At 24.8% G+C, this 23941-nt stretch overlaps 1 protein-coding gene across 1 annotated transcript in view; it reads right to left on the bottom strand.

Annotated features, from left to right (window-relative positions):
- Positions 1-2572: 2572 nt before the first annotated feature.
- The window catches only part of LOC134828076 (connectin), a 90623-nt gene continuing 69254 nt past the window's right edge, over positions 2573-23941 (bottom strand). Inside the window, exons 3-5 of the mRNA XM_063841028.1 lie at positions 12833-13964; positions 7820-8036; positions 2573-3045 (exon numbers count right to left, since the gene is read on the bottom strand). Coding sequence (XP_063697098.1) covers positions 2573-3045; positions 7820-8036; positions 12833-13801 — 1659 coding nt within the window. The 5' untranslated portion in view covers positions 13802-13964. The remainder of the gene's footprint in view (positions 3046-7819; positions 8037-12832; positions 13965-23941) is intronic.

Here is a 23941-nt window from a genome sequence, read left to right as displayed (position 1 = left end):
CATTGTAAAAATACATTTATTATAACATTATTTTTTATTATTATAATAATAATTAAATTTAGCTTGTAAAATTATGATCCGAAAAAAATTAGTGCAAAATATTAAAGTTAAATAAAATTTCAGCTACAAATCTAACTTTAATGTTTCTTATCAGTATAAAGTTTTAATTACACTTATTTCCTAATAAAAATCGAGCAAATAGCTTTTCATCATCAGTTTAATTACTTTTTATTTTTCTTAATATCTTTAGTATCAATTTTCATTACATGTTACGTTAAATCTTTGTATTTATTTAATTTAATATTGATCAATTAAGAATATTAATTAAATATTATTAGTATGACTTTAAAAACAAAATTTCTAGCGAAATTTTAATATTAAAAAAAATAAAATTTTAATGAACATTTTTTATTAAATATTTAATGATGTTTGTTATTTCCGGTGAATGTTAGGATGTTGTTTATTAAATATTAAAATTTCGCGCTATATTTAGTGAATTCTCTTGTTGTGATTTTTTTTGACATCGGAATGAGATTTAAATTTCACGTGAAATTATTTGCCGAAAATAGAACAAAAAAAAAATCATTTAAATAAATAAATACCAGAAATCACTGTTAATTGGCTTGATGTCTGTCTCTCTCTCGTTGTCTGTGATTTTCAATAAAATTTAATTCTCGAAACAAAAATGTGGGATGAAAGTAAATCAATTCATTTAAATAATTAAAAAAAAAATTTTTTTTTGTATTTTTCCGTGAATTGATGCTCAAGTTTTTTTTTTGTATTATTAATTATTTAAATTAAAAGCGAATTTATTTTTTCCCAAGAATTTTTGTGTAAAATATTTTTTACGGTCATGACATGGTTTCATCAACTTTCAGCAAATTAATTTACTATGAAATTGTTATTTTTTTTATATCGCGCCATAAATTTCCCCGTCAAGAAGAGAGTATCAAGTCTAGACGCGTCTCGTCATTCAATTTATTGATTAAAAAATAACTCATCATGGCTTTGATGCCTCCGTAATTAAATTTCGCTTAATCATTTATAGGCGAGAAGGCACAAAACTGACCTAGAAACCGAACGAAGGGGGTGTCTGCATGGTAATTGTTCACAATTAAGCAACACAAATTGCGTTAAATGTGGGATCAATAAACGCGTTAAATCTGATCGTCGTTGTGCCCGTCATGAATACCGAACAAGAGAGAAATAGACATTATCTTAATTATCCTTTAAAAGGTTTATTTCTTGTCTATGTAAACAAAAGTTGCTATAATAAGATGATGGTTGTGTAATTAAATTTTCGGAGCGAACGAGAGAGAAACGGACGTGAATGCCAACATTAGTGGTTTCAATGTAAATGGAAAATTTAATCGATTTGTGGTGAATTTATGCGGTTCGTGTGATTCTGTAATAATTATTGTTTAATTATATTGATAAAAATAAATTTAAATTAAATTTATGTTTCAAAATTGTTTAAATTTTCTTTTTGTGTTATACAAAAATATATTTAATTTAATACTTTTGATATTTTTTTATTTTATGTTAAAAGTGCAATTTTTATGAATTTTATACAATTACATTTCTCCAGAATTGGTGCACTTTTACTACATGGAAAAAATTTTATTTAAAGAAAAATAATTATTTTTATCAAAAACATTGAAAAATTATTAAAACTAATTTTGAATATTTAAAAAAAAAATAAAATTAATTTTTTTATTCAAATTTTATTTAATTATAATTTTTTTATTATTTTTTTTATTTATTTTTTTTTTAAATTAAAATTATTAAGCTAAAAAATATACTTTTAATAATTAAATTATTTTTTATTTTGAAATTTTTAAAATTATAATTTAAATTTGAAAAAAAATAATTTTAATTAAATTAATTAATTAACTGATTAAATATTTTTAATTTAAAATTAAAAGAATGATTTGATTAATTAATTAATTTAATATTTTTTAAAAATTTTTTAGAAGTTTTTTATTATTTTTTTTTTTATTTTCAGCCTTATTTTTAAACACTTTTCCATGAAATAAAAAATTAACAAATATCCCAAAAATTTAATTGAAAAAAAAAAAAATTTTCTCTACAAATTCAGGTCTGCGGATCAGGTTTGACGTGGTATTCTATTTTATTTATATATTATTAATTAATTAAAATTTAGATTTTTAGTAATACTTTTCTATTTTTTATTTAATTTTTTTTTTGTTTAATTAATTATTTTTAGCAAAACTTCATTCGAAAAATTTTATGTTCATATTTTTTTTGTATTTTAACCTAAACATCTATCATAAATCGAATCTTACTTGCTAATTTTTTTTTTCTTAAATAGGTTTATAGTCTTCTATGTTTAAATATATCATTAAAATAAAAAAAAATGAAAAAAGCATTTAACTCATTTTTTTTAAATTTTTTTTTTTACGTAACAAAGGCGCGAATTTCAAGCAAAAAAGGCTTTTTTCTGAATAAAATTAGAAGCTTACTACGATTTTACTGTATTTTTTTAATGTAATTATTTTTTTTTTTTTTTGTTAAAATACGAATCAATTAAAAAGCATCTAATTTTTTTTTTTTAGAAACGACTCACCACGACGAAATAAACGGCTGATACGAACATCAGTGTGACTTCCAAAATGGCGCGATTTCCGCTTGATCTCCAGCTCAAATCTCCCATGAAGCCAATGGACTCTCGTTGAAGTGGCAACTCGGTCGGCTCGATCAGTTCCTGCGGGCATGGCAAATTTTCCGATCGCAGCTTCAGCAGTCCCGTGAGTTTTCCGGATGCGATGCGAGTGTTTGTGTTATCGTCGGCGCCATAGTTGGTCTCTTCGTAGGTATAGTCGTCCAAATCGTTGTCGGGCAAGTGTGAGAAGGGCTTCTTCATGCCCAAGTTGCTGCTGCTGCCGCCAAAGTAGTCGAGATGCGTGGGTTTCGGCTCAAGGACACACTGGATGCGATGCAGGGATTCACGGAGATCTTCGTTTTTCGTATTTTTGCTGAGATTGAAGACCCAACGTAAGCGACAATCGCATGTCAATTGGTTACCTGAAATAAGAAAAAAAAAATTTTTTTAATTTTTTTATTTCCGGACATTTAGGTCAGAATTTAATTCAAAAATAAATAAATTATGAATTTTATCCTTTTTTTTGGTGCGTAATAAATTTATTTTACGCCATTTTTAGTGCAGAAAAAAGTGATAGAAGAAGACGAGAGATGATGTACAGTCGAAATGCGTGGGAAAACTTTTACATTTATTTAGGGTTATGTTTACCATAAAGCAATAAATTTTCGTTAAAAAACCATTCGTTTCGTTTTGTTTGTCCAAATTTCGCTCAATATTTGTTAAAAAGCTTTTTTCTCCCGTTTTTGTGTTTATTTCGTTCTTTTCTTGTTGACATCAGAAAAAAATCAAATAGTAATTTTTTAAAAATTCCGTCTGTGTATTTAATAATTTCTTCGCACTTCGATAACCTTGAATATTAATAAAGGAAAAAAATAAGGAGAAAAATTCCCAGAAGGAAAAATATCGAAAGATGAAAGCGATGATGGAAAAATGAGGTTTGAGTTATGGTTTTCAAGTAAAATAAGGTGAATAAAAGAGTAAAAAGTTTTTTTTTCTACGAGTGAAAAAAATTATTTAAGCGCATTTTTTATTTACAAAGAAAATTTTAATATATTTTTTTTTTTTTTTTTTTTGATGAAAAAATTTTATCGATAAAAATAATCCAATAATTAATTCCTGTAAAAATTTCTCTAAAATATTTTTTCCGAGAAATGCACCGAAAAAAGGTATATTGAATAAAAAGAGCAATTGAATTTACTTTGAGACATGAATTATGCGAAAAATATGAAAAAAGAAAGTGAAAAGGTAAAAAAAAGTAGGGTACAAAGTCAAGAAAATTACTTTTCTTCATAAAAATAGACTTCAAACAAAAATACGTGAGCACCATTCCAAGTTCATGGAAGGTCATGAAAAAGTACATTTCGATCAGAGTTACCAAAGAAATGTTCTGGAACAACTTTTGCTCTTCGATGAAAAACAAATAGGTTAGTAACGGAATAGAAAAGTTTTTGTAAATAAGATTTTTTTGAGGTTATGTAAAAGTGGCAACACGTCTTGATTATTTTTTGGGCTGGATTGGATTGAAAGTCGGTCACAAATTTTTTTTTTCTTACAAAATTTAACATTTTAAGTGAAAATTTTGATTTGTTTGAGTTTTTAAAAGGATTTTTTAAATTTCTTCTCTTAGTGGCAACTCCTGTTGAGTTTTTCAGTGTTGCCAAAAAGTTTTAATAAATATGAGTTTTTAATTAAATATCTTGAAATTTTATCTGGTGATCAATTTTCAAATAAAAATAACTAATTTTAAAAGAAATAAATAAATAAAATAAAATAAAATAAAATAAAATAAAATAAAATAAAATAAAATAAAATAAAATAAAATAAAATAAAATAAAATAAAATAAAATAAAATAAAATAAATATCTTGAAAATTCTTAAAAAAAGTTATGTAATAAATTTCTCTGTCTGAATTTAAATCTAAACTTGGGCTTTTAATAAAAAAAAATTCACTACAAAACTTATAAAATTTAAAAATAATCTTAAGTCCTCAAGAATTTTTATATAAGAAAAGTCATCTACAATTCAACTTTGATACAAAAACCACAAAAATGTAAAACTTTTCCTATTTAAATTCCCTAACAGCTTTTAATTGACTAATTGGAATAGTTATCAAAATAACTCCTTTATTCAATAAATTAGCTTTCTTGTTCAAATAATTCCTAGCTAAATAGTGAATAGTCAGTCATGCAAAAGCACATCTTGATTAAACATGTTTATCAATAATCCTTTAATTACTGTGTGGTTGCTAAATTCCCATATACGACCCACTCATTCACGCAAAACATCGTTAAAGTTATAGGCGAGAACAAAAACAAATCAATTTATCAGAAAATGAGATAAATAGCTTATCGCTGCCTCATCTATTTATAGTTTCAATGATCGCACAGCATACTCAATCAATTTTACTTGTTGTTGTTGTTGTTTTGTTATTAAATAAAGTGAAGCCGGTCAAATCATGTGATAAATTATTTAACACATGATAAGCTCTCACACACGAACAAGTGTTTGTTTAATGCTAAAATAAATTATAAATTTCGCGAGTATGTTTGCTTCATTATCATCAACATCGATTAAGTTTCAAGCATTTTCCGGACACACGAAAAAAAAATCAACAAAAGTGAGGATTAATTTTTTTTACGCGAAATGGATTTCATGTTAATCGGTTGCTATGAGAGTTTTTGGTTTTAAATCATCGGTAATGCCTGATAATTAATGGAACCCCATTTATTCAAGCATTTAACACGAAAAAAGTCAAAAAGTTATTTTTTTGTGTGTGAAATTCTGAACAATTAAACACTCGATTCATAATTGTTTAATTATCAGTTTTTCTGATGTCGAAAATTTTTTTTCCTGAATTTGATTTTTATCAATGAACGAGGAAAAAAGTTGTATCTCTCGTAAAGATCTAACTAATTACAACATTTATTTATATCTTTTCGAGGAAAAATTGTGGGCCGTAAAAAATGATTGATGATCCAACACGTTTCATGATTTTTCGTGGTGTTGTTCGTTTTATTTGTTTTGCCTTGTAAGACGTGCCTTCGTTGGTCGTTCATTGAATTAATAAAACCAGAAAAAAAACTTGTTTGGTCGTAAATAATGATTATCATGATTCATGAATGAAGTTCTTCAAGCTACGATTCTCGAGGACGACCAGGCGAGTATTTTTCTTTCAAGTGAGTGGTTAGTTATTTGTTTTTCGAGTTTGTTGGTGACCATGTGAGAGGATTAATTTTGAGAATAATAATTTTAAGGAGATTGGTTAGTCATAGAATTATTTTTTGAAGGATTTAAGTTAAAATAAATTAATTAAATTTTAAAATAATTTATTAAATAATTAAATTTTTAATATAATTAAATTAATTTTAATTTATGAAATTTTAAATAAAAAATTATTTCGAAAATTTATTTATTTAAAAAATTTATTTTATTTTTTTTTTTATTTAAATTTATTAAAATGAAGTCAATATAAAGAACCATAAATGGAAAATAAAATTCTCAAAATAATTAATAAAATAATTAAAATTAAATTAAATTGAATTAAAGATTTTAAAAAAATTATTTTTAGATGAAATTAAGATAATAAGATTTTATTTATAATTTGAAAAAAAATTTTTTAAGAGTTTTAAAATTTTTTTTTTAAATTAAATAATTAAAATAAATTATTATTATATGATTTTATTAATTAATTATCATTATTCATTATTTAAATATTTCAAAAAAAATTAAGAAAAATATTTTTAAAATATAAACTTGAATTTTGAAATAAAGATTTAAAAAAAAAATAAAATAAAAAATAATTTAAAAATTTTCAGAATGAAATTCTATAAAAAAATAAATAAAATTTCAAACTTGAATAAATAATAAAAATTAATTTATCAAAATATTAATTTCCCAATTTAAAATCAGTAAATATACAAATAAAATGTAAAAATCTCCACAGAAATGCACAAAAATTATACCATCAAAGTTCCTTAAATGATCAAATAAATTATTAATATCGAAAGCCACATACAAGCAAACATGAGTTTGCCCACAGCTGTTTTCTAAGAAGGAACTCATGAAACGCAAAAGTTATAATAAACAAACCTAAGGGTTGCCAAGCCATCTCTTTACTGGTATTTCGAACCAGAAGTCATAAACAGTCTCTGGCTAGTCGTTTTTGTGCCCCTTTGATAGGTTTTTAGGACATTTTAGGGGATATTTTTACTACCTGGTATCCAAGTTGGTCATATTCACCCCCCTAACACTCATTTATTTGGTTAACATTGGCAAAAACCACACAAGAACAACAACAAAATATCTTCATGAAATAATAATGTGTGCCATCAAATTAATAAAGTGGAGCACAAGAGTAATTAATTAAAAGAGTTTTTCCTTTTATTTCCTGCATGATATGATGCTTTTATGTTTAGGCGAATAAATTTCATATTTTTATTTTTTGTCAGCTCCCCAGGATATTTTTTTTTTGTAAAAAAATCAGGGGTAGGTAAATAAAATTATTTTTAAAATTAAATTAAAATTAAAATTTATTATTTAAATTTAAATTAAAATTAAATTAAATTAAATTAAAATTAAATTAAAATTAAATTAAAATTAAATTAAAATTAAATTAAAATTAAATTAAAATTAAATTAAAATTAAATTAAAATTAAATTAAAATTAAATTAAAATTAAATTAAAATTAAATTAAAATTAAAAGAAAATTAAATTAAAATTAAATTAAAATTAAATTAAAATTAAATTAAATTAAAATTAAACAAAATTAAATTAAAAATTATAATTAAAATTAAATTAAAATTAAATTAAAATTAATTAAAATTAAAATTAAATTAAAATTATAATTAAAAAAATTAAATTAAAATTAATTAATTAATTAAATTAAAATTTTATTAAAATAAAATTAAAATTAAATTAAATTATTTAAATTTAATTGATTAATTCAAAATTTTGAAGTTATAAATTTTAAATTTATTTATTTTATAATTTTTTTTTTTTTTTTTTGATAATTAATAAAAAAAAATTCTATTTCCTTCCCCTCCCCCCAAAAATCCTGATGGTACAAAAAATAAAAATCTTAAATTTATTCGCCTTTTATTTTATTATTTCATTATATTGTTTCTTTTTTTATATGTTAGTGAAATGAAATGAAATGGAATAAAACAAACACACGACGAAGCGTGAGGGACTACATACCTGTCAGCTCGAGCACACTTGTTGCATTCACGAGATTATCTAACAACGGTTGCACGTTGTATTGCGTTACAGTTTCCAACCTGTTGTGACTCAAATCGAGCAGGACGAGTGCCGGTGTGCCCGTAAAAATACCACGTTCCAAATAAGTTAATTTATTGTTCGCCAAGTTGAGTGTCCGGAGAACGTTGAGGCCGTCAAATGCACGTTCCGAGATTTTCTGCAAAAAAAAAAAAAATTAAAAAAAAGTTAGTTTTTTTTTCTCCAACCATTGGACGAGCGACGAACAAAAAAAAGCAGTTACGGTTTGTGTGGACAGTAAATTAATGGACGATGTCAGTTTAAATTTTCTTCCGTTCTGTTTTTTCACTCTGTCGAGTTAAAAACATTTTAATTGCAGCGAAAGGATGACGCTATATTTGCTTTTGTGTTACACAATCAGATCCATTAAATTTAAATTTGTAGAAGGCGACTATTGTTCAAGCGAGTCGCCCAGTAACGAGCGGCATCGCAATAAACTAAAGTGATGCAGAAAAAAATCGTTACAATCTCTGCAGATTTTTACAGAGTGTTTAGTTCCGAAAAGGAAAATCTATTGTATGGTTTTGCTTTTCATTTACGTTTTTTTTTTGTTTATTTCTGAGTCAACATTTTTTTTCGTCTCGTATCAACACAAATTGTGTGTTATTGAGACTAGAATAGAGAAAAGGTCTATATATTTTTTCGTTCATTTTTTTCAAGTTGCATGCATTGTTCCAATCCATTTAAATCATGACAATATCAACATCACTTTCTTTTCAATTTGGAATCGCTTTTGTGTGTTTTATTTATTCATTCAACGAGCATTGATGTTATCCAAACTTTTTGTACAACAACGAAAAAAAAAATAGTAAATAGAAATTTTTAGTTGATTTGTTGGATAAAACTAAAAGGATAAAAATAAAAACTGTGCAGAATAGGATTTTTTTTTTTGTTTATTAAAAATGGATGTTTTCTATTTTCTTTAGCTTGACGTGTATTAACATTTTAAAATAATAAAAAAAAAAATTTTTTTAAAATGTTTCATGAGTCGAGAAAATTTCTAAGCAATATTAATATTTAAAATGAAAATTTAATTTAATTAAATAAAATTTTAATTATTTAGGCATTTAATTTATTTTCCAGAATACAATTAATTGAAATTAATAATTAAATTAAATGAAAAAAAAAATTAAATTAAATTTTTTAATAAATTTTAAAAATTTAATATTAAAATAAATATTTAATTTATATATATTAATTTTTATAAAAAAATAAAGTAAATAAATAAATAAAAATAAATAAATAAAATATTTTTTTTTATTTTTTACAGTTTTGTAAATTTTCAATTTTTTTACTAAATTAATTATAATTTTTAAATTAATTTTTCTATTATTCTTTAATTTTTTTTGACCATGTTATTTTTTTTTTTCAAAAAAAAAAAAATCATTAGGTAATTGTAATTGTTGAATATTTTTTTTTATTTAATTTTATTTTATATTTTTTTATTTAAATTTTAAATAGATATTATATTTAATAATATTGGTATTTTTTTTTAATTGTTACTTTTGTGATTTTTGTCTTTAATAAATTTTATTTTCTTTTTATTTTATAGAAATATTTTTGATGACAAAATTAAATTAAATTAATTTTCCTTTATTTTAATTTTTTTTATCAAATATTTTATTTTTTAAAATTTGAATTCAAGAATCCAATTTTAAATTTATGTTTCACTCTGAATAATTATTTTTTTAAATTGAAAACATAAAAAATCTCGCTAATAAAATAAATTAAAATAAAAGTTAAAATTTTTTTTTCAAATAAATATTTTTTCGCTTTTGAAAAAAATTCTAAAAAATATATTTTTTTTAATAGATACTTACTTTTGTAATTTTTATTTCTTAAAATTTTGTTTTAAATTATTTTATTTTAATTTTATTTTATTTATTTTTTAAATTTTATTTTTTTTTTAAATTTTATAGGAAAATTTTTGACTCGGAAACCCCAAAAAATAAAATTTTTACAACTAAATTAATTAAAAACTCCTTAAAAAATCCACTTTCCCATCGTAAAAAAAAACTTTTTATCTGATTTCCCACATAAAACCAAAGATTTTCCTGTGCACTCAAGCAGTCAATGTCCCCAATTTCGCTCCATTTCCTCTTTCTTGACCAAACACCGCATTTGTCCCTTCCATTTTTCAACAGCCATCATCGCCGTATAAATGGATGCAAAATTTATGGAGCCCATCCTCGGTGTAATGGATACTCTCTTATCGCATCGCAACAAAACGGAATGAAGTCAATTGATTTAATAAAGGTAATAAAACTTTAGACACTTATTATTGACAATGACAACGTCGTCGTGCTCTTCTTTAATGCAGCAGCACGAGAAAAAAGGGTACGTAAGACAATGGACTATAAATAAGTGTATCATTTTTCATTGTGACTCGTAAAAAGGGAACGAAAATGAAGAGTTTTGAAATACATTTTCAAAGTTTTTCTCCTTTTTTTGCTTCTTTTCGCAAAAAATTGAGTCGAGGAAAGGGGTGAACGCCACAAAAGTGGAAAGAATATCTCTTATTTGCCTCTTATTTAGCTCTTTTGTCTGTGCTGGATGTTATTTGATGGCATTTATGGGAAAATGAAAAATGTCTTTTTACTTTGATACTTTTATGGCACCGAACTCTCGAGTAGGAGTCAATCTTCTTTTTTTTGTGTCTTTTTATTTATCATGCGAGATGACACAATAAAAAGTTCAGTTTGGCAGGGAATGGAAGTGAGATGAAAAAAAAAATTTTTTTGGGACATTTTATTCACTTTCAATCCCCATTTACGACAAATTTAGCCGGCAAAAAATTAAGGAATTCAAAGAAAAAAGGTTTTCTGCCGAATTGAATGTGAGACGGCCTTTGAAGAAAAAGACATTGTCATATAAAGCTTTTTACGTCTCATTTAACACTTTTACTTGTATTACAACGGAATTGACATCGAATTACGTTTGGGAAAGGCGAATTGGAGTAGAAAAGCACTCAAAATGATTTTTTTGAAGAAAGCAAAAAAAAAATGGAAATCTCTGTTTATAAAAGATACAAAATGAGTAACTTTGTCACATTTTTCATGATGTACCTAAAGCCTAACTCTATAAAATTTTTCATTGCCTTTTTTCTTTGGGGATCGGCAATAAATGGACAAAGATAAAAAATTGAATCTAAAATAAATGTAGAAAAAGGTGTACAGGACGAGAGCGTATTTTTTGTTTTTAAGTCGTCAATTAAGTAATTTTTTATTATTTAAAAAAATAATAAAATAAAATAAATAAAAATTAAGTAAATATTCATTTGAAAAAAAAATTTATAAATAATATTTGATAAATAAGTTTTATTTTAAATATTTAAAAAAATATTTATATAAATAAAAATTTTTATTTTTATAAATTTTTAAATTAATTTTAAATTTTTTGATTATTTTTTTTTAATTTTTTAGTTTTTTTGACCATAAATAGGTCTTATTTTTTTCAAAATTATTTTTTTAAATTAAATTTTATTTTATTTATTAATATTTTTCTTTAAAAAAAATAAATAAATAAAATTTTTAATATCGAAAAATTTAAAAATAAATTTAAATATTTTTTGAATAACATTTATTTATTTTTATTTTAATTTGAAATTACCTAATATTTTTTAATTTACTTAATTTTTTTGGTCAGTTTTTTTTCAATAATACGACAATTTAAAAAAATAATTAAAAAAATTAATCCGACAGACAAAAAAAAAATAAAATCCCCGAAAAATTCATCCAAAATGCCTTCTTTCCTCTAAATTTATTTTATTTTATTTTTTTGTGTACTCAGCAACGCAACATCAACAACTTTGAGGATGAATAGCAGCAGCAACACGATGACAAAAAAAATTATTAAGGCGATGAAAGACTCACATTAGCAGAGATAGACTATTTTTCGTGTCGTGTCCCTTTTTTTTGCCCATTGTACATAATTATACTGGTAGCTATAATAATTTCCAATCCCAGTTGCTGCTGCGAGGACAACGAGTATAATGTCTCACTTAATCGGTGCCTCATAAAATAAAATGTTTCTTGCTGTGTGGGATGGGAAAAAGAATTTCTTCGTCGACAACACAAAAAAAGGGTAAACAAGAATATTTTCGTTCAACGGTAAGAAGAAGCTGTAAATTATGAGATTTACGATCAATTGTTGTTGTATGTGTACTTAGTTAAGTGTTGACCGTTTTCTTATGATTTTTTTCTTTTTTTCGTTCACAGGCAGTTGCGGATCTTCACATGGATGATCCCACCTGGAGGTTCATTGTGTAAAAGAAATTTCTTAAAAGACCAAAAATTATTTTTTTAAAATTTTCAAATTTAAATTTTTTTAAAGTTCAAAAATTATTTTTTTTTTTAATTTTCAAATTTTTTAAAATATTTATAAAAATTTAACACTAAAATATAATTTTTTTCAAAAAAAGAAATAAAATAAAATAAAATTAAAAAATATAAAAAAATAATAAAAAAAAAGTTAAAGCGCCATCTAGTGTCAAATGATATTTTTTTCAAGTTATTACTTTAAATACTTTTAACTTCATAAATAAAACTTTTTTAAGCTGTTAGAATTAAAAATTTAGTTTAATTTAAATAATTTTATAAATTAATTGAAAAATATCCTTTTATGAAAGCGCCATCTATTGGCCAATAATATATTTTTAAAATATATTTCCTTCAAATTATGATATTTTCAACTTTATAATAAAACATTTTTAGAGCTTTTAAAATTAAAAATTCAATTTAAAACATTTTATTATTTAAAAAAAAATATTTTTTTTCAAAGCGCCATCTAACGTCAAAAAAATTAATTTATTTAAAATTCTATATATTCCAATTAATTCAAACCAAGCAAAAAATCATAAAAATCTAAGTCCATCACTGGTCCACGACGATTTATTTATGCCATAGAAAAAGGAGTTAATTGAAATTCACCACTTACCTCAATGTTGTTATTGTCCAACTCCAATTCCGACAATCCCCATAATTCCGCGAAAACGGTGTCTCCGATGAAATTGATGTTATTGTTCGAGATACGGAGCGACTTTAAATTGCCTAATCCCTTGAACATCTCGCGCGTCAACACGGAAATTTGATTGGAATCCATCCGCAAATCAATCAATTTCCGCAACTCGCTGAACACGTCGTCGTGCATTGTCGTCAAGTTGTTGTGCGCCAAATTGAGTTTTTGCAAGTTTGGCAAGTCCACGAAGGCATGTCGATCAATGTCAATGATTTGGTTCTGTTCCAAATTAATTTCCTCCAAGTCGGGGTGATTTGCGAACGCGAACTGGTACAAGACCCTAATTTGGTTTTTGGGCAGCGACACGCTCCGGAGTTGCGTCAAGTTGGCAAAGGCATAGCTATTGAGCTCACTGATGACGCCATATTCGATGCTGAGCGATTTGAGGTGTTTCAATGTGCCAATGACGTCTGTCGGGATGTAAGTGAGATGTCCCGTACGTTGCACCGTGAGCTTCAAGTGATCCAAATAGACTTGCGTGTGGAATGCCAACCAGTTGGGATCTTTGCGCGGAAAATCGTCGTGGAAAATCCAACAATCGGCTTTGGTTGCTTTTATGTGAACGTAATCCTCGGGCGAGCAGTGACACACCAATTTCATGTCGCGATCCTTCGAACACAAATTCATGATGGAGCCGGTTGTGATGGTCGTTGACGCCTCCGCAATGCCGACGTTGTTGCTGTGCTTGAGACTTTTTTGCTTTTTGCTGCCGCCGGTGCTTGTGTAGCTGCCGCCGCTCATGCTACTGCCGCTACTGCTGCCTAAGCTGAGCTCACTGTTGTACGACGCGCGACTTTCCACATTGATGACGTTGACACCGAAGAGGATTAATAGCAAAAATGTCTGTTGTAAGACCGAAGATAACGATATGCCGCCACGACTAGTCATGTTGATTTGATTTGATTTTATTGTTTGTTCGTTCGTTCGATTGTTTTTTTGATCTCCTCCCACTAATTTAACGGCTTAGTTGCGATTTGCTTTTTCCTTCCTACGCACTACTATTTGGCATCTAAATTGATTCAATTGTTGTCTTAGGACGTTTTGTTGCTAGCTGAAAATAGAAAACAGAAAAAATTTTGAATTAGCAAATTTTATTCGATTGGAGTATTTGTTTTTTTTTGTATAAATAATAATTTTTTTTTTTTAACAAATTGAAAAAATCGATTCAAAGTTTTTTACGGTTTTTCGAAAAATAATTTAAAAAATTTTTTATTTTAATCGCAAAAAATTAAAAATTAACTAAAAAAAATTTGATGGTCAAAAAATTTAATAAATTAAATTAATTTTTTTGAGAAAAAGGATTCGCAAATTAAATATTTTTTTAAAAATATTTTTGAAAATTTAAATATTTTAATTTTTTTTTATGTAATAACAGAGCATAAATTTTGAATTTGATTTGGAGAAATTTTAATATTTGACTTTTAAATACAAATTTTTTTATTTAATTAAATAAAATCATAAATTTTAAAAATTTTTGAAAATTTAATCAAAAATTTAAGGATAAAATTAATCAAAAAAATGTCAGTTGTAATATTTAAATAATTTAAAATTTAATAAAAAATAAATCCGAAAAAAATACTTATAATTAAAAAAAAATTATGGTCAAAAAAGTTTAGGTATTTAAAATTAAATATTTTTTAATTTAATTTTAAGTTTTTGGTTATTTTTTAATATTTTAAAAATTTTTTAATAATTTAAATACAAATTTTTATTTTGAAAATCAGTAATTTTTTTTTAATATTTAAAATAAAATATTTAATAAATATTTAATAATTTAAAAAATCTATAAAAAAAAATTTTTTAATTTTATAACTAATTATATGAAATGTTATTTTTTGAAGCTGTAAGTTTTTTCACATATTAATTTAATGTTAAATAATTTTTTTTAATTAAAATTTATTTTTTTAAATTTATTTTTTTAAATAAAATTAATAAAATAAAATTAAATTAATTTTTTATTTAAAAAAATTTAATTTTAAATTTTTTTCATTTTTGAAAAAAAAATTAATTTTATAAAATAAATTTTGATAAAAACCATTTAGCACATGAAAAATTAATACAAGGAATTAGTTTTATTGATTTATTTATTGCTTGGTCCTCGCCCCAAGACAAGACCATTTACGACTTTTGTCCCGAGCAACAACAAGCCGATTTGATTTCCCCATAAAAATAACACAACTTTGTCATTTCCTCATTTCGTGTTCTCTTCACTCTCGACAAATCCGCATTTCATCCGTTCTCTGCCAGCGGAGAAGAAAAAAAAATGAGAAAAGGTAAAACTTATGTTTTTATTATGACATTCATTCATTATCATTGTCTTCATTATTGCCCTAGTTGTTTGTTTTGTTATTATTTTCTCTCTCAATGTTGTTATTAAATGTTAGTCTTAACAGTTTATCATATCTCTCTAACTCGTTTCGCCTCGAACTACTCTACATCATCATATAATAATGAAAATGGTACTTGCTCATTGGGAAGATAAATGGTAGAAAATGCCATAAAGTTTTAATAGTAAAAGTCGGGTCGTTTCTCGTTTTTAGCTTGAGATAGTGGAAGAAAGGTAGTTGTGATGGGAAAACACGGGGTCGTAACATACTGAAATAGACGCACACACGTGACTCGTGTTTATTTATGTGAATGTTGTGAAATTGCTTGTATTTTCTCTTTAGAGTCTTTTGTGGGAAAAAGTCATTTTTCTTTTATTAAGATTTTTTTGTTACATGTTTTTAAGAAATTTAAGCGTTTTTAAAAATATTTTTAAGAAAAATCAGAAATTTTTAAATTTTCGTAATTTTTGATAAAAAAAAATAATTAATTTATTAATTAATCTAAAAATACAAAAAAAAATCAGAAAATGGTAAAAAAGATGGAAATACAGTTGAAAATTGTTAAAAAATTAAAGTAAGAAAATCTTATAATATAAAAAAATGAAAAAAAAAATTCAAATAATTTTCAAGAAAAGTCTAAAAAATATTATTTTTAATTAAATTTTAGTTAAAAAATAAAAAGAATTTTTTAAAATTTACTTTAATTAAATGAATTTATATTTAAGTGTTTAATTAGTACCTTAGTTTTTAAAAAATTCTTAAAATTTAAATGAATTTAGTTTTAAAAAAATTAAATAAAAAATTTAAGATCAAATTTTTTGACTTCTTTAATAAAATAAAATTCATACAGAAATATTTAATTTTTTTTTAAATTTTAAGCAAAAAATTAAAAATATATTGTTTTTTTTTTATTTTATAATTTTCAATAATTTTTTTTACTAAAAAATTTAAAAAAAAAGTTTGGAAAAGTAATAAAAAAAATTAAATTTAATAAAATTTTTTTTAATTTTTTTTTTAATAAAAATTGATTATATTTTTAAATTAAAATTAATTATTTTTTTTTAAATAAAATTAAAATTAATTATATTTTTTTTAAATAAAATATTTAAAATTCTAATCAAAAAATATTGAAATATAAAAACTTTTAATAAAAAACTTTTATTTGTAAAGGCAATATTCCTAAAAAAAATGCAAAAATTCAATAAACTAGAAACAAGAAAGTTTCTCCTACAATTGTGACCCATTTTACGAGACAAGCAAATAGAAAGACACCCTTTTACCGCTTCTCAACTTTTTTACTGCCTGTCTACCTTGTTTCCCACACAAACGTGTGTCGTTCAGACCAACAACATACTCACACGTCGAACATGAGAAACAAAAATATAAAAACTTTAGTCAAACAAAAATATTTTTATTACACGTATCATTTGACTTGCTCAACAATATTTATCTTTGTACCTTTCGCAACGGAACGGAACCTTTTTCTGTCTTCATTTCATCGTCTTTGTCTAATTGATGACTTTTGCCTGCATTTTTCTAGGACTCTAATAGACATCATGTCGACGACGACGTGACGAGGGGCAAACGAAGCCAGTTTCTAATTAACAAGCCCATATAACAAATAATAAAATGCTCCATGATCATGTTACATCGTTAATTGCTACGAGACAATTATTGTTACTTTTTGCTCCGTTTAAAGGCGGGCATGTTACGTGTTTAAATGACGGGAGTAAATGAAAAAGGGGTTAAACTTGTTGACAGTGTGTCACATCGTCTCGTTTTGTGATATGCAAATAAGGCGCATTCACACATGGCTGGAGGCATTTTCGACGAATTTTTTTTTTCTTCCGAGATGAAAGTGATAGGATCGCTTTAAATGGGACCGATTTCAGTTTATTAAATTGTGACAAGGAAGTGATGTGACGCTTTCGGGCAATTTCTAGCCGTTAAGTGGTTGTCATTGAGTATTTTGGCAGTTTTTTGATTAACCCTTAATTTTTTTTATAAATCTTTTTTACCCAGAACATCGCAGGGAACGACAAAAATTGAGAAGAGATAATTTGTAAAATAAAGAGGATTCTCGGAAATGATTATCTGTGTAATCATCGTAGAACGTGAGAATGCAGATGAGAAATTTTCTCCCTGCATTAAAATTATTATGAAGGAAAGTTTTTTTTTCGTTAGACACAATGGATGAATATTCTGCTCGTTACATCACTCAATGTAATTTTGTCACATAGTCACGTGGGCAGTGATGTAGCTTGAGGCAAAATACATAGTGATATTTTCACTCAAATTATTTCTGAAAATTTATTCAATTTACTCAAAATTTTATTTTTAATTTTAAAAAATTTAAAAAAAAAAAAATTAAAAATTTTAATAAATATTTAATCAAAATTTATTAATTAATGCACTAATACTTCAAAATAATAAAAAAATTAATGAGAATTTTGTTTAGAGAAGAAAAATTAAAATTTTTGCAAATTTTATAAAATTTAATTTTATTTGAAAATTTTGCAAAGTAAAATTTTAAAAAGAAAAAAAAAAATTTAATTTTAATATTTTTTATGAAATTTTTAATGGAAAACGTTTGTGGATATGGAAACTTTTGTTAACAAAAAATCATTAAAATAATTAAAAAATTGTAAAATAAAATAAAACAATTTTTTTTAATTAAAAAAAAAATAAATAAAAACTATTGAAGAAAAAAATAAGAAAAGCTGAACAAATTTAGGTTACAGAGAGACGACAAAAGTAAGAAGAATTTAAATAAAAAAAATAAAAAAATATATATTAAATTAAAAAAAATATAATAATTAAATAAATATAATTAAAAAAATTTCTAAAGTTATTTCTATTAATTAATGAAGAAAAAATTCAAAGAACACATTTCAGAAACGTATTTTTTTAAATAAAAAATAATTTTATTTAGGCCGCTCCAAATGAAACTCAATAGTTTTTTCCAAAATTTTTGAAATAAAAATGGGGGGGGGGCAAAAAAAAAAAAAAATTTTGAAATACTTTTTTTTCATACAAAATGCCAATTTTTTTATTAATTTTTGATTTTTAATCAATATTTTTGTTGTTTTGAGTTTTTTACATTGATATTTTTGTATTAAAAATTGATTTAAAAAATTTTTAAATAAAATTGAAAATAATGAATTTTAAAAAAATAACTGTCAAAATATTTTTGAAAAAAAAATTCAATAATTTTTTTAAAAATTATTTTTAAAAGAAAATTTTACGTTGAAATACGATTTTTAATACAAAAATTACTAAAAATTGAAAAATTTTCTTGAAAGTTTTATGAAAAATTATGGAAATACACCAAAAATCGGTAATTTTTGATGAAATTTTTAACTTTTTTTTTTATTTTGCCCCATTGGATTTTCGAATTTAAAATGGGGCATCGGACAAAACTATTGAGTTTTATTTGGAGCGGCCTTATTTATTTTTTTATGATTTAATTAAAAATGCGTGTAAGATTTTTTAAAAAAATAAGAACCTTAGAAAAATTTTAAAATATCTAAAAGTCAACTGTTTAAAAAAAATAAAATTATAAAAAAAATAAATTTTCATTAATTTAGTTAAATAATTTATTTTAAGATTTTCAGATAAAAATTTAGAAAAAATAATGTTTTGTCTTACAAATTAAAACAAAAAAAAACTTAACTTTTCTAAATTTTTAAAATTTTAATAATTTTCGCGCCATTTTTCAAATTTCCCGCCATTTTCACTATTCCACCCCTGCACCTTAGTTACTTTTTTTTTGTTAATGCATCTCGCTACTTTTCGCTCGTTAATGTCCCATCTAAGCACAGATTCACACATAAACTTACAATGAAATTATTTTCAACGTTCAAAGAGAATTTTTACTTCATCTCTCGGCTAGATGCAGACAAAAATGAGAGACATGGCGCACAAGTTTTCACTGATGTCGAGTAATTCTTTTAAACAGAGAATAAAGTTTAATCAGATTATAAATGTTAGAAAAATTTGAATTTTTAATTTAATTTTGTCTTGTCGTCGTCACGAATGTAAAAAGTAGTTTTGCAGGGAACGCGGAACCGGGAAAACGAGGATAGAGTTAATGAGATGTGTGTTTTAATTAGATTTTACTCCTTTTTTAAAAATTGCATTTTTTCGTGCATTTTTAGTAAAAATTAAAGAAGAGGAAGTAGGTTAATGATTTTTGTTCGAGAAAATTTTCAAAATGATGAAAATTCAGAAATTTATCGAACGTTCATAAATTTTTCTCCCTTCGAGAGGAAATCTCCAATCAGATAAAAATTTTCGTATGCAAATCAATGTTTGAACAGACCTGCAGTGACATCAGGGAGGACACACTCCTCCAGTCGGTATAAATCAACTGCTCTTCCGCATTATCTCCTTATTTATTATTTCACGTTAACGACTCGAAATTTCTTCGTCAAACAATAATTTTTGGGGAAAAGTACACAAAACAAACAATTTCTCACTCAAATTGATCGCAAAAGAATAAATCCTCTTATCTAGAAATGCTAAATTTGCTTCCTGACGCATGGAAGTCATCAGATAATAAATTTGATACGCACGCACACATTCTTGAGAGACTTTTGTTCAGTCGTTCTCGCATGCAGAAAAGTAGATAAAAATCTACTTAACACTTTCCCTTTTTTATTTCTAGATTTATTTAGATAGACGAATTGTTATTATTCAATTTTATTTATTTTATTGCGCCGCTTTAAAAAAAGGTGCCGGGAGAGAATTGATGGGGTTGATGACATGCCTTATTATTTATTTTTTAAACGGATTTATAAACAAATATAATCCAATATTGCTACAAAGTAACGACAAAATGAAAACATGAAAAAAGGTACGCAAAAAAGTCGTGAAAATATTGAATTTCACTGGAATTATAAATGGCTGTGAGCTTATTTTTTTATGCATTTTACTCTAAAAAATACACACGTTTCGTTAAGTGATTTACGAAGAAATGAAGAAAATTGAAATTTTTAGAATTTTATTGGGAGCGTGGCATATTTTTTAAAAAATACGAGCAAAAATCATTTGGCATCCTGAGGGATTGAAAAATGAAAAGTTAGTTTGGGATTGACAGAATTTTTAAGAAAATAAATTTTCAGGGATTTACTGAGCAATTTCCATTATTTTTTTGTGTTTTATGTTTCTAGGTAAAAATAAATGATTTCTTTTAGAATTTTTAAAATTCAAGTAAAAATATTTTAAATTAAATTTTAATTTTAAATAACTCTGGATTAATTTTTATTTTTGTTTAATTTAATTTAATTTTTTATTTATTTTTAAAATTTTCTAGAATTTTTTTGGCTTTTTTTTCTTAAAAATTTTTTATTAAATATAGAGAATTTTCTTTAAAAAAAATCAATTTTCAGGGATTTTTTGAGAAATTTTGGATTAATTTTGATTTTTATTTAATTTAATTTTTTATTTATTTTATTTTTTATTTAATTTATTAAAAAAAATTAAATTAAAAACTAAATTAAATTAAAATTTAATTAAAATTTTCTAGGTTTTTTTCCCTTAAAATTTTGAATTAAAAATAGTGAATTTTCTTATATATTATTAAACATAAAAAATTACTAAAATTTAAAAAAAAATAAATTATTATTAAATTAAATTTTTAATTAATTGAACATAATAAAAAAAATAAAATATTAAAAATAGAAAAAAAAATTAAATAAAAAATAAAAAAATAAAGTAAAATTTTATATTATAAAAAATATTAAAAAAAATCAAAATAATTTATTTGCATTTTTTTTTATAAATTTCAATAATTGCTTTTTTATTTACATATTAATCGTAATATAATTTTGTTTGTAATTTTTTTATTTTAAATTTTGATGAGCTTCTGAGATTAATTTAAAAATTCTTCATAAATCCAATTGACGTCGATCTACTTATTTTTTTTTATTTTACCGCGTAACAATCTGTCTGTAAAGAAAATTTTATAATTTATGTCAATCGCAAACACGAAAATAATCTGATACAATTAATTCACCGTAAAATCCATTTTCACAATATTATCTGATCCTCTTTTGTTCGACAGCTCGTTCTTTATTCAACAAAAATAAACTCTGAATATTTATTTTTAAAAAAATGAAATTCACGCCTTCTTAGCTTTAATTTTTAAAATCGCCGCGCACAATGCGAGAATATTGAATTAAATTCAACGCAACGCAAAAAAGTAAGCAACAACGACGGCGTCTGAGTTAATCCTATTTACATAAAGATATTTATCAGTTAATAACGTAAATCATACAATCACAACAATTAAATATTATCTCGTTGGAAACACTCGAGACGATTTCAATTCAAAACGACTCGAGTGCAGACACAACAATGATGCTGCTGATTATTATTTGAACAAGAGACACGGAGCAGAGAATATTGGTAACAATTGTTGTTAATGTGTACAAAATCCACAGATGCAGGCAAATTTGCATAGAAAGACGATCATTTTGTGTCGTCTTCGTTGTCGTAATATCAACAAAGGGGAATTTCACAGGAATCATTGACGCGTCGAAGGAAGCAGAAATTTAACACAAAGTACCAACTCAGGCAAACAATCCATGTCACAGTAACATTTTATTGGCCCGCATTCAAATTTTGCCATAAATTGTGTAATTTTATTATTATTAAAGCTAGACAGCCATTCATTATTATGACACTTTTGGTGCTTGTGTTTGTGGCTTGCGAATCTAATGAATACTTAATGTTTGCAATTAAATAATGGCTTTGAATTTGAAATTTAACGCAATTAGTCGGGAGTTGACTAAAAGGGTAAATTATTACTTTTACTTTTTGATAAGGCTTTTAAAATTTGTTAGAATTTGTTAAGATCATTTAAACCACGTGGTTATAAAATTTTTTAAAATCACGTGGTTCAAAATATTAAGAAACCACGTGGTTTAAAAAATTTCAGAAACCATGTGATTTCTTAAGTTTTTCAAACCACGTGGCTAAAAATTTAGTTTGGTTTTAAATTTTAAGCCACGTGGTTAAAAAAAAACTTAAGAAGTCACGTGGTTAAAAATTTTTGGTTTCTTAATACCACGTGGTTTGAAAAAAATTAGGAAATCAAGCAGTTTGAAAAATTTAACAAACCACGTGGTTTATATAAATTTAATAAGCAATGTGGTATAATATTATCAGAGACCACGTGGTTTGATTTTTTTTATTAAATCACGTGGTTTTAAAAATTAAAGAAATCATTTGGTTTGAAAATTCAAGAGACTACATAGTTCGAAAATTTTCAGAAAACGTCGCTTCTTAAACCACGTGGTTTAATATTTAATTTTGTTTTAAATTTCTTACCACGTGGCTTAAGAAACTTAATAAGCCAGATGGTTTAAAAAATTTTTAGAAACCACGTGGTTTAAAAAACTTTTTAAAAAATCCTAAAAGTTTACTTCCCTTAAATGACACGAACTTCCCTTAGTTAAATCATCACAGTCGACACGTGACAAAACCCAACGTGTACGACTTTATTGATTTCTAGGCCAATTTAATCACTTTTCTCATTAATTCTTGATGTTCTTCCATTTCAAAAGACAACAAATCGCTGATACAAAAGCAGCAGCAGCCGCATATAGAATCAGCAACAACAAGGGAATGAAGAGGAGTGAACGAACATGTTTTTCTGCCATTAGCGCAAAACAAACGAGGTAGTGAAAAAAAAAGTCAAGTGAGGCAAATTAAACGCACAATCACCCTTTTTTTGCATTATTTTCCTCCTTTTCATCATCATCATCAACGAGACTCGTCTTCATCTTCATTATTCGATTTTTTTCTTCTCTTCTCCGCACGTTGAAGAACAACACATTGAGACTCACTCAGGTATTGTGTGAATTTTTTTTTTATTTGTCGACGTTAATCGGTTTGTTATGAACAGACAATAGCTTTCGTTTAGTTGTCATTCTAGAACAAAAAAAAATCATCTAGAGAAGACGATGTGCCTTTAGGTGATTTATAAATCAAAAGCAGGTCAGCAACAAACAGCATTTTTGTCTATCCGATTTTTTTTCGTGTTCTAAACAATTTCGTTTCGAGGCATTTTGGTACAAGGGAAGCAAGAGCACGGCACAAAGGTGTGTTGATTTTTAAAGAGATGACTGACTGATGGTGATGTGATGAGCGGAGAAACATACAAAAGAGAGACTAATGAAAAACAAAACGGAGGGATTTGAATAAATGAAAGTGGTTTGCACGCGTCCGACCACTCGAAAAGCGGAGGAAACATCAGAGAATTCCGGTGAGTTTACTATAGAAAATCATGTTTCGCAAAAAAAATATCGCCAAAATACACGCGAAACATGAAAATTATCGCATCAATAAGATTGTATATTGGGACAAAATAGCTGAATGTGCATTGGGTCAAAGTTTCAGAATGTGCATTGGGACAAAATTGCAGAATATGCATTAGGGCAAAAATAAAAATGTGCATTGGAGTAAAACTTTAAAATTTACATTATAGAATAAAACGTAAATGCCCCAATGCACATTTAAAAATATTGCCCTAATGCATATTTTAAGATTTTGCCCCAATGAACATTCTAAAATGTTGCCCCATGGTATATTCTAAGATTTAGCTTTAATACATATTCAAAATTTTCCCTGAATGCACATTTTTAGATTTCACCTAATGCACATTTTAAATTTTAACCCAATAAAAAATCTTAAATTT

The sequence above is a fragment of the Culicoides brevitarsis genome, chromosome 1 (genome assembly GCF_036172545.1).
Source record: "Culicoides brevitarsis isolate CSIRO-B50_1 chromosome 1, AGI_CSIRO_Cbre_v1, whole genome shotgun sequence".
In the NCBI taxonomy this organism is placed as follows: domain Eukaryota; kingdom Metazoa; phylum Arthropoda; class Insecta; order Diptera; family Ceratopogonidae; genus Culicoides; species Culicoides brevitarsis.
This window is presented reverse-complemented; position numbering and strand designations above follow the sequence as displayed.